This window comes from Battus philenor, unplaced genomic scaffold (assembly GCF_028537555.1).
Source record: "Battus philenor isolate CCGP_79_NKW_IND1 unplaced genomic scaffold, ilBatPhil1.0.hap1 SCAF_24, whole genome shotgun sequence".
In the NCBI taxonomy this organism is placed as follows: domain Eukaryota; kingdom Metazoa; phylum Arthropoda; class Insecta; order Lepidoptera; family Papilionidae; genus Battus; species Battus philenor.
The window spans coordinates 1,284,301-1,297,144 of record NW_027181687.1 but is presented as its reverse complement, the minus strand read 5'-3'; the positions used below and the strand labels follow the sequence as shown (position 1 = coordinate 1,297,144).

At 32.6% G+C, this 12,844-nt stretch overlaps 2 protein-coding genes across 2 annotated transcripts in view; both read left to right on the top strand.

The window, feature by feature from the left end:
* The window catches only part of LOC137924474 (nose resistant to fluoxetine protein 6-like), a 32,567-nt gene extending 30,798 nt beyond the window's left edge, over positions 1-1,769 (top strand). Inside the window, exons 13-14 of the mRNA XM_068767858.1 lie at positions 642-751; positions 1,104-1,769. Coding sequence (XP_068623959.1) covers positions 642-751; positions 1,104-1,593 — 600 coding nt within the window. The 3' untranslated portion in view covers positions 1,594-1,769. The remainder of the gene's footprint in view (positions 1-641; positions 752-1,103) is intronic.
* Positions 1,770-4,737: 2,968 nt separating this feature from the next.
* Positions 4,738-12,844, top strand: part of LOC137924583 (nose resistant to fluoxetine protein 6-like) — a 28,213-nt gene continuing 20,106 nt past the window's right edge. The window contains exons 1-2 of the mRNA XM_068767980.1: positions 4,738-4,807; positions 5,950-6,138. Of these exons, the coding sequence (XP_068624081.1) occupies positions 4,762-4,807; positions 5,950-6,138 (235 nt within the window). The 5' untranslated portion in view covers positions 4,738-4,761. The remainder of the gene's footprint in view (positions 4,808-5,949; positions 6,139-12,844) is intronic.

Sequence of the window (12,844 nt, the reverse complement as noted above, 5' to 3'; positions counted from 1 at the left end):
CGAGGGATACGTTCCAAAGAAAATCGCGTTAACTGAAATTCGCGTATAACGAGGTTTATGATTAAACATAGTCAAAAATTATTACAAAAAAATACAAATCATTTTAATCAATCACTTTAATTCTAGGAACACTTTATGCAATACATACTCTTTGTTTTTTTACGGAAAAATACACCTATTGTCTTTTGGGTGACGTTTTGTTAACGTTCTTTTAAAATACGTTCATAACACCCAACACTGTTTAAAATTGTTTGACACATGGTCAAGACACCATAGAGAAGTTGATGACTACATTATATTTATACTTACTCTTTCGCGTAATTCGAGGCATTTGAGCGCGAAATTTGCAATTCGCGTTATAGTGAAACCGCGTATAACGGGGTCGCGTAAAGCGGGGTATTACTGTATTTTAATATATATTATCTTTATAATCTATGAATGCATAATGTAGTTGTCTGTTCCTAAAGATCGTCATGCTGTGATTTCTCTTGACCTTGGCTATGTCAGTCCATCTAGTGGTCGGCTTACCCACAGCTGTCACGATGATGATATACCATCTTGACCACGTTGTTACAAAATTATTAAAAAAAATAAATGTTTTACACATTTTGAACACCTGATTGTTAGTTATTCTGTTTCAGATACAAAACGGTCTTGGAGTTGTACTCGTCGCGTCGTTGTTGAGTTTGTGTATGACTCTGTTTTTTGAATCGCCGCTGAACAATTTGGTGAACCTTGTTATAAATACAATGTAAGTTAGATCCTGAAAATTATACAATTTTAATATTTTAGTCCTAGGTCAGATTAGAAGGTCCTTACTAGGATTAAATGGTATCTTGAAATATCCTCAGTGCCTAAAAACAAAAGTCTCTTACCGGTGATGAATTGCGATACTGAATCTTTGTCTCTCACTCTTGGAGGCATCAGCATGTTCATAATCGTTCAACGAGAGGACTATGTTCGGGTTTTTCTTGACGTACCTTAATATGTTTTAAGAAATATACAAGTATATACATACATTTGAAGAAGCATGAAACACAAAATTCCAACAAATTAATAACTTTATTTATAATATAAAATTTATTAATCTCCTTATTTCACAGCACACAACCAACGGCTGCTGAAAAAGTTGACAATGTCGCGCCGAAAAATGGTTCAGTCAAACAAAACGGTTCAGTCAAAGAGAACGGTTCAATCAAAGAAAACGGTCCAGTCAAAGAAAACGGGTCAGTCAGAGGAAACGGTTCAGTCAAAGAAAACGGTTCAGTCAAAGAAAACGGTTCAGTCAAAGAAAACGGTTCAGTCAAAGAAAACGGTTCAGTCAAAGAAAACGGTTCAGTCAAAGAAAACGGTTCAGTCAAAGAAAACGGTTCAGTCAAAGAAAACGGTTCAGTCAAAGAAAACGGATCAGTTAAAGAAAACGGTTTAGCCAAAGAAAACGGATTTAGAAACGGTACCAAATCGAACGGAGTGAAAAAAGAAAACAAAAAGGTAAATCCAATGAAAATTAATGGAACCGGAAAAGTTTATATTTCAGACAACAATGGAGCTATAAGGAACGGTCGAAGCGCAATCAACGGTCGTGCGAAATAGTTGCTATTTATTTGAGATTTATCCTCAATTTCAAATTCAAACTTCGTCATTTTAAATGATTTATCTAAAATTACGTTTAAATAGGAATACGAAAAGAACTGTTATATATTGTTAGTGTAATAAGTCGGTGGAAAAATCATTTGATTATTTATTATATCATTAATAAATATGGAACACATAAGCCTTCAAATACCTAATTTTTTTTATTAAATGACCCTATTGACCCTCTCGTACTTTTCCCGTCCTGGATACACAGAGATAACAGTGAGAATAATAATTTATTCACTAAATTTTCTCTTATTCATTCCATCTTAATGTTATCCATTCATTGCTCTTGTGTTCGTCACTCATTCCGGTTTTATTTAGTTCGACCCGTACGGAATTTGTTTATTTGGGTCAAAATTAGAAATTGAAATTTAAGCACCTTCCCGTTGTCAGATTGATCTAAAATTTGGTACACATATTTAATTTAGATGACAATACTATATAATTAAAATCAATAACATTATAAATCTAAGATGGCCGCCGATACAAAATGGCGGATTACATATTTTTCCTTAACGCCCTCAATATGGGTATTAAATGAAAGGGCTACACTAGTAAAACACGATGATTATGTCAAAATTTAAAATTCAAGATGGACGCCGTTCCAATATGGCGGACTAGGTACATATTTTTCCACAACCACCACAATATGGGTATCAAATAAAAAAACCGTTTAACTTAAAAGTTTTTACACATTAAATGTATAACGGCGAACATAACGCCGAAAGCATTCTGTAAGTTGCCAGTTAACATTTACGCATGTACAGATTAATTAATAAAGGTAGGTGAAACAAGTAATCTCTTAAAAAAGAAAATAGTCACATAGAAACGCCTTACATAAATGTGTGTGTATATAGACATATATATATATATATATATATATATATATATATATATATATATATATATATATATATATATATATATATATATATAAATATATATATTTATATATATATATGTATATATATATATATAAAGGTCTAGGTCACGCTTCGCCTTGAAGCAAAGCGCTCGTGCTAGCCGGACGAATCCGACAGACCCGCTCACAAGCCTGACTATCGCCGTAGGTCACAGGATAGCACTAGTGGAAAGTGCGATTCGTTCCTCGCACTGTATAGAGGTACCAGCGAGGGATAGTCCTGAAAATAACCACCACCAGAACTACTAATTTAGTACCTCCCCCCCTCCCGGATCAGTTGAAAACAGCGGCGCCATATGCAGGCTCCGGTAAGGAGTTGAGAGACGAACATCCACCGCTCGAGAGAAACAGACGCCCGAATCCCCGTTGCCAGTCCCGATCAAGCTATTTTCATGGCTTAGATCAAAAGCAACAACAGATTCCAATATTACAATAAGATATTGTAAATTGGACTTAATTAATGTATTTTATATAATCGACCTGGCTGTGTGGAATACAGTTTGATGACTCATAAAGCACCAAATATTGATTTAATACTTCGTAGACTAATATGTTTATAGTGGTGTTTAAAAAGTGATTTGTTTTTAATTCTCTGATAATTCTTTTATTTTATCACCGTCAATTTAAATCTTTTATTTGTTAATCATCAACAGGTGCGTAATTATCACATTCCATACAGATTATTCAACCAATACTGTAACGCAGTAGTAAATTATACATATATATATATATATATATATATATATATATATATATATATATATACTAGCTGATCCCGCAAACGTTGTTTTGCAAAAAAAATTAAAGTTTTTAATTAACAAATGTAAGATAAGGGTTGATCGTAGAGGGGTAAAAATTATAGGTTTGTATGTATTTTTGTAAATATAATAAAAACTAAAATAAAAACCAAAAATAAAAATAAAAATAAAATAATATAAAAACCAAAAAAATTGTCTAAAAAATTAAAAATAAAATTTAGGGGTGGACCACCCTTATCACTTAGGGGTATGGAAAATAGATAGTAGCCGATTCTCAGACATACTGAATACGCATGTAAAATTTGGTAAAAATCGGTCAAGCCGTTTCGGAGGAGTTCAAGTTCGAACACCGTGACACGAGAATTTTATATATTACATATATATGTATATATATAGCTAGTGAACAGCTGCACTAGATGATCAGTCCGGTTTCACCCTGCACACTGTGAACATTATACATATCTAAGTCTTTATATATATATATATATAGTTGTCTCAGATTTCAGATAGATTTATATAAATTTAATCGCGAAGAAACTACAAGATCTAAAATCAATGTACATATGTAATGTAAAAACAATTCATAACAATAAGAATACAACGTCCGACATTTCAAATTCAAATTCAAAATATGTTTATTCAAATAAGCATTTATATGCGCTTTTAAATCGTCGATAAAACACAACAGTTGCTCTTTTAAATGAAATTTGACAATTTTTGCACATGTACTTTATAATATCAACCGTATCCTTAAACTGATCAACTCAAAAATATTGTATGCTATAATAATATTTACATAATAGTATACTTTTAAAATTAAGACATGAAAAGTGTAAGATATGTCGTGGTACCTTATTATATATACGTACATGCAGACATATGAAGGATAAATATTTTAAATAAATATCAATAATTAATATTTAGCAACTGAACAATAATATTTACTAAAAATCTAAAAATAATAGTAATCGAATTAATCATATTTACTTTTTTCTCAACTTTATTCTCATGATGTTAAAAACCTAAAACTTGTATCATTTATTTATTAATTTACATGATATTAATATATATATATATATATATATATATATATATATATATATATATATATATATATATATATATATATATATCAAATTTGTCATTCAAACTGGTAGTAGACTCAATATGGCGTCAATAGATGTTGAAAAAAGAATTTTTAAATTGAATTTAACGGACTCGGAGTGTCAATATTAAAATTATCTATTTATTCAATTATGCCTACATGGAGAATAAATAAAACCACCTTCGTATACATGCAAGTAAAACAATCATTTGCCTTTTGTCACGAAATATAAACATAGTTGTTATTAAAGACTGCAAAATGCATTTCGAAGACCAGTGTGCGTTGAACTCTTGACGTGTGCGGACCGGATCCTGCACCTTTTATTAAACATTCCAAATATGAAATTTACGCGAGTTCTGTTTGTTTTGTTCTATTTTTATATAGGTAACTTATATTTATATTATTTTAGTTATTTAAAACCAAATTCAATTTTTCTAATTTTAAGCTTGCATTTATACGCACTTTTGAATTGTTTATTATTTTAACTTTATTTGTAAGTAACCTTATGCTTAGCTGATAGGGGGACCGGAAAGTAATGTCGTTTCTTACGACATATTTAACATAAAAACTGCTCCAGCATTGATTTGTATACTAAATGGCAAAAGATTGTTGATAACGAAGGTGAAAAGGTTGTTGATAACGAAGGTGAAAATATTGTTGATTATAAATAAAAACTTGTTAAAAATGTAGTCGTGTAAATTTAACTTAAAAAAGCGACATTACTTTCCGGTCCCATATATCACGAAGGGCCGGCCAGAAAAATAAATAAATTTCTTTAAAAGAAATTTAAAAATGTTTGATGTGTACACTATAATATGAACTATATAAATGATTAAACAAATCAAGTTTCACACTCCTATAAGATTAATTTAATAATATACTTTAAATTTCAGATTTAAATTTAAAAAAGGAATATCTAAGACGTCTTGTGAAAATTAAAAAAAAAACTTTTTTTTAAGATGAGTTTATTTCGCCTTAGTTTATAATAATGTGTATTAATTTTTTTAAAAATATGACTTAAAAGTACAGACGCATTGTAGATGACATGAGCCAGCTACACTCATACAGTATTTATTTTGACCAATAATAAATATTTTTTGTATATATTTAATCTATTTATTTTACTTAATGCATAATGTGTATCTAAAATTAAGATACACATTGTTTTATATTTTACTCTCAATAGTAACATGTAATTATTCCGTTTGTAATATTTTTAAAAAGGTTAAAAATAAAAAGATTAAAATTATATTTTTTTTTTAGTAATAAAGTCGTATTTTGATAGCACGAAAGGAGGCATTACGTTGGTGCGTGCATAAGTTTTGTGTTTTTTTTTATTTCCATGACTTATTTCAAATATTTGGTTATTTTATGTCGTTATATATAATTCTAAGTAAAACCGAATTTGAATAAACAATATTTATTTTTCTTATTAAACTATATATTATCTGCCAATTAAAGATATTGTTAAAATAGTTTTTTTTTGGTAAAAATAAATATTATTTTAAACAAAATTCTATTTTCAGAATCGATCCCAGCCCAAGAATGCAAGAATACGTCGAATAATTTGAAACAGCTAAGTAAACATTCCTACTTCGACATAATAATTGAAGAATTGCTATCCCACAAGTGGGAAGCCGATGAGAAAATATGTCTGGACCAAATTTTGAACACGATTCGCAACGTCAAAAATTCAACACTTTGGGCAACGTGGAGTAAGTATTTTTCAGGTTATTACTTTTAAATGGCGTTTATTTCAATCACACTAATACTGTCCGGTGTTCTAAAATATGAACTCCTCAACACATTTGAATTTCATCATCACAATTTCAGCCGTGTGACGTCCACAGCTGGACATATACCTCCCCCATAGATTTCTAGAAGAACTGGTTGGAAGCGGCCTGGTTTCAACTTCTTCCGGTGACCAATTCAAAACACATATTAACCCTTTTCACTCCAAGGCTGTTATGTAGCATCGATAAAATTTAATTGAATTACAGTATCTTGCGATTCTAGAATATGTTTCATTCATTCGTGATTCAAACATTTTAGTAACAAAAATCTTTCCAGTTTTAAAATTTTCCGCAAAAAGAAGTATTACACCATGTCGAGTATCACTCGACAGTGGAGCTTGTGGAACAAAATCAGTGTCGAGTGACACTCGACTTTAGAGTGGAAAGGGTTAAAAGGCTTATTATTCAATAAACGAATATTTATATTACAAAAATCCTTGGCAAAGATGTTGCCTGATTATTTTGATTTCATTTAGGCTATATCTGATAAAGTGTACATGCATAAATCTCTATTATAAAACTTTATTAAATGATTTGTTGTTGTGGAGTTTCTTCCTGCTTCTTTTCCACAACTATAACATCTTGAAGCAGAGTAGAGTCAAAAATAAAATAGATTAAAGAAAATAATAAGTTAACTTTCAATAAGAGTTCTTATCTTAACAAGATCATCTATCCAGATATGATTTTAAAATAAATGATATAGATATTTCGCTTCATAATTACAATACGGGTTTAACGCAATTGCGAAAAAAAAGTGTTTCTTAAAATAAATATTAATAAATGTACCTTCTATGATTATTTACTAAAAGAGAATATGTTGACGATTGTCACTCTATAGCTTTAAAAAATGAATCATTGTTATCAGCAAATAGACGTTCTCTGAAAGGGATAGGCCTTCACTAACGCCATTTGCCGAGTCAATAATTTCCGCGAATGTCCTTGGTGCACCGTCCGCGTCTACCGTCCGACCTTTGCACGAGCGATGTACCTCACCACTCGCCTGCCACTTCAGATGAGTATTTCTTCTAAGTCCGCGACTTTAGTTCTTCTACGGTCTTATTGGAAAATTATGAGGATGCCAAAGCCATCGTTCCACTTAGTGGCGGGCCTAGCCGCGGCTAAAAATAAATTATAAGCTGTGAAGTCCAAACACGTTTTTACAATTTTCTGTTTTGACACATACAATTACAATTCCCACGATTTAATCTCTAAAATTTTGTTTTTTGTCTCCAATATAGGTACGTTTTTAAAATCAACGAATATATTTTCGACAATTTTGCAATTAGCTACCTATGTGTACTTGAATATGTATATGTTAATGTTTTTAATTCAAATTGTAATAATATTGCTACATAAAAAACCGCCATATGTAAAAATTCCCGCGGACGTCGTCACAACGCTTAACCGTTCACTTGTCTCGCTCACTCGCACGGCGTGCACTATACGCGCTCTTGCTTGCGCCTTGGCAATTAGCCAAGGCGCAGCACGTGCGCCCGCGGCCGTTGCAGTTCTCGGGGAGTCGGATTTGAACTAGAAAACAATGCGCAACCGCTCGTAGGCGCATTATTCATTTTCCGGGCATAAATTATGTTAATTATTCAATAAACGTTTTTCCACATCACAAAATGTAATATTTTATGCATGAATAAATATTTAGACATGTCGCAATGTTATCATTTAAAGTGTACATAGGCTACTACCGCAGTAGTGCTAAACGAATAATGTCTGCAAACACATGCGATATCAAAAACAATTGAACAGAGATATATTGATATATAAACATAGCAGTATGTAGATACTGTAACACATTTTAAAAACAAATTCTAAAATTTAAAATGTCTCAAAATTACTATTTACATATAAACATAGCAGTATGTAGATACGATCTAAGTAGTTAGATCGTATCTAATATAACAGAGATATATAAAAACTTTTAAAGAATAAAGTAAGTTGGAATACCAGACAATTCTATTCATCAAAACTGTCATCTAAACCAGACGTCGCCAACCTTTTTAAGTTATGATCTAAAAATAATTTTGAAATTAAATTATAGGTTTACTTATTCTCTTAAAGTTGATGCTGTTAGACCAGGGGCTTTTACATCTTCATCAGAGCTGAGTTCACGGAGCGGAAGGTTCCGTGAGAAGTTTAAGAAATATTTTAATTCCATGTAATACCCCTGGGATCTTGACGAAGTAGATATCACGAACTGGCAAGAGCCACTTAAAATGTCCACCCACAAGACGGTCGATCGTCATAAAACGAAGGTTACAGACCGCTTCCAACCGGTTTTCCTTCTTCTTTTCAGCTAATAGACGCCCACTCCAAGGCTTATGCCCTCACAAAGGTCCTCATGATGACCAGTCTAACGGTGACCGCATCCAGTTACTTCTGCTCCTATATATCCACGCGTCTACCGGTTCCTGGTCAACACTCCAGACCCTTCCAGCCCTAACAGCCGTCAGATGCACGATGTGCCCCGCCTACTGCCACTTTAGACGCGACTTTTTTTTCCGTTATTGAGGACCTCTCGTTCCCCTATCTCGTGTGGGACAGGGACTTTTTATTTCTAATAATTGATTCATATTTTTTATTATTGTCATTCTTCTCTTTCATGTATCATATTATCTGTCGTACTGTTTCTTTCGTTCTACAATTTTCCCAGTCTTCTCTTTCATTCCATTAGCCATACATCCATCCTCAACCACTACATTCTAGGTTTCCTTACTATTTTTTTTGCAACATTGCATTTATAGTTCAAACATTTAACACACATTTTCTTTATAATTATCATATTATATTATACTGTTTATTGCACTATTTTTGGTACTACTTTATTTATTTTATTTCTATATTTTAGTGTTTGCTTTACTTTTTTATTCATATTCAAGTCTATTTCAATCTATCAGACGCAACTTTACTTTTTCTATGAAACTCGTCATTTGCTACCAGTTCTATTATAATGCTATTGGGAAGCAAAAGCCCAGCATCGGGCATCTTACGGCTATAATTATGAACATAATAATATTTTTAATTACTATAAAGTTGATTATTTTAAATTATTGAACATTTCAGTACAGTACATTTAAACAAAGCCTTTCTAAAATTCTTACCTAAGTATGATTTTTTATAAAATCGAAAAGTCTTAACTCTTGTATAATCCACTTTGAAATTGCCTCCTTAATAATTAACGCCATTTATCAAGCAAAATTTCTTTAACTCCTGAAGGAAATATAGTTTTTCCGTCACTTACTTTTAAAACGCTTTTCTAAGTGAGAGCAATGGTAGCCTAATCGCTTACCGATCAATAAGGTTACCCGTTCAACTTGTAGGTTGACGTCCAACGCTGCTGGTACCAATTGTGGTCTTTACTTAAGAACCTTGAGGTCACTAATGCCAACGGTTCCGCACGGTACATGGTCTAACCAATGCAAAAAACTTGTCAATCTGCAAGGCTATGGTTACTTTGAATTTCTGGATCTCCCTTTTCCTAATACAATCTTAGAAAAATCCTGAATAAATTCTTCGTGGCTTTGAACGACTATCAGTATTTAATGGAATAAGGCGTTACCTTGCGGAAGTCCATCCTAAATAAGAAAAGAACCAATATTTAGCCACTTCCGCACATGCAGTGGTAGTCGTGCAACAGAGTGACTCTGTGTTTGGCACTAATTAGTGTAACATAGCTACTGCCCCGTGGAGGGGTGAAACACTGTTGAGTAATTTGGCGGTAGCGGTTGTGTGATTCGCATTGTTTGCTGCATACGCATTTATCAGCGGGCTAGCGGTGCACTTTGTTGCACAACAACCACTGCATGTGCGGAAGTGGCTAAATATTGGTCCTTTTCTTATTAACGACTATCAGCTCACCTATAATGCCCAGCAGTGGGAGATTAAATCACTGCTGCTCTCTAAACAGTAACACACAGCGAAATATTACCATTTCTCAAGTTATAGACTGATTATGTCATATTAACTTCGCAAATAATACTGTACCTATAGACAGTTCACCAACCGACGCCTCGTTGGCCGGATTTTCTTTGCGGTACCGACGATTTTACAGCAAATAGAATATTCCAGACGACTGTGGAATAAATGTTCGCGAATCATTTTAAAACAATACTCGTAAACAATAACATTGTCAATAACTGTATAATTCAGACGACTATATGCTTTAAATGTGTGCTACAAGAGTCATTTTACGATGTACTCTTAAAATTCAGTGTTACGAATTTGAGATTTTTCGATCGATAAAAGATCTCTTTCTTTTATCGATCCTTTTCCTTTACCTTTTTTCTCTTTCTGCGAGAGTTACTACGCAACCAACTAAAGTATAATTTAAAGAAGACAATAAATATGTATTCTATTAATTTTAAGTCATTTTCTTGATTAAAAAAAGACTTAACTTACTTAGAAACCTTCACGAGCTCATGCACAACAACTTTGCCAAAGATCATTACATAATCAAATGAACAGTTTACAATTCCATAAAGGACATACAGACATATATATATATATACATTTTTTTTTCTCTCCGCACATTTAGTGCTGTCGAATTAACAGTTCTATTATTTCACATCGATACATTTATTATATGTATTGATAAAAAGTTTCAATGACAAACAACTTTTACTGATAAAAATGGTTTTCTACTTCGAACACTGTAAGAAATATTTTATGCCCACTCATTTATAGCATATATGTTTGTTATTCATCTCATGTTGCCTGCTCAAGTATCCTTTTAGAGAGATGATACGGAATAATTTATTTCACGCGCAACAGTTCTAATTGATCTAACATACATTATATGTTACCATTGTAAGAAGTGAAACGTAAATATATATTACTAGCTGATCCTGCAAACGTTGTTTTGAAAAAAAAATATTTTTAATTTTCAATTTAAAAATAAGGGTTGGTCATAGAGGGGTGAAAATTTAGGGTTGTATGTATTTTTGTATGTTGTATCATAAAAAAATAAAAACAAAAAAATTCGTCAAAAAAATTAAAAAAAAAATTTAAGGGTGAACAACCCTTATCACTTAGGGGTATGAAAAATAGATAGTAGCCGATTCTCAGACCTACTAAATACGCATATAAAATTTGGTAAAAATCGGTCAAGCCGTTTCAGAGGAGTTCAAGTTCGAACACCGTGACACGAGAATTTTATATATTAGATTTCCTAATCACCAATAAACTAAATAACAATGAGACCGCACGATGCATTTTCGGGGCAGCCTACTGTCAGTGTATTGTCCCCTATACCGTGAACAGCTTAGGGATGGGAGGATCAAGATCCTCTCTCAGATTTCCGAGTGGGCCACGCGGTCCCAAATCGCGTACACAACACTACACTACACATCTCTACACGGGTAGAGCTGATACCTTCATGACATTTGTTTGTTAACTTCACGGAACGGAAAGTTCCTCAAATGAAGCTGTAAATGCCTCCGAGCTAACAGCAACCACATCAATAGAAACTATAGTAGTAGTAGTAGTAGTATAAATAAACAATAACAAGAACCAAGGTAACTTACTTTGCGCGAAGAATCGCTCATGCGACTGATAGAGACGGCATTGGTCCCCACTAGTAAGTCAGGGAAAGATACTGAATACAGGCAACGTAAGACGATCGTAACTTTATTTGAAATAAGCATCTGTATGCTGAAAACAACAATCATCAATGTAGATCGAAGCCCCACGCGTTAGTTCAATTAGGTCTGAACAACGCTACTATAGTAGCTGATGCAATAGGAATAGCCAAACATCAGTAAAGATGGCGTAAGATAGTGCCTGATAAAATTTCCAAAAATGGACAATTTGCTTAGTAGTGAGGACACGAAAAGACTAGGTGGAATCAACATCATCATTTCCGGATCTTTTTCTGTCCAATTCTGGACATAGTTCCTTCTTCACCGGGTCCTCTGTCAATGTCATGAATCGATGTCTTTGTGCCTATCGATCCGTGGTTACTCTGCACCATCTGCTTGCCAATAAGTTAATAATTTTATTTATTACCACGACTACAATTTATAATTTACAAACACAATTCGAGTCGTGGTTTTTTCTTAATTAGTTTAAGTGAGTTTAAGCAACAAAGTATATAAAGTGCATTTAACACTTGTAGCTCAGTCACGTGGTACTGTTTTAAACTGGTTTATTGAGCTCGAACCTAATCTTACTGATTTCATTGATAGTCAGCTTGAGGGAATTCCTTCAAGAATGTGTAAAGATAAAGATAAAGTTAGAGATAGAGATAAAGATAGAGATGGAGATAGAGATGGAGATAGAGATAGGGATAGAGATGGAGATAGCGATAGAGATAAAGATAAAATTGAGTTATTTGAATATTGGAACTTTTAACAGAATTATTATTGATTTTTAACTAATTTTATTTAATCTATTTTATTTTTGATTCTACTCTGCTTTACAAGGTATCATTTTTGTGGAGAAGAAGCAGGAAGAAACTCCACAACAACACATATTTTAACAAAGTATAATACAGATTTAAACATATAGCCTAAATGAAATCAAAATAATCAATCGACATCACCGCCAAGCATCTTATCATTTAAATATTCGTTTATTTATAATACGCTTTTTGAATTTTCCGTTGTTTCTACTCCTGGTC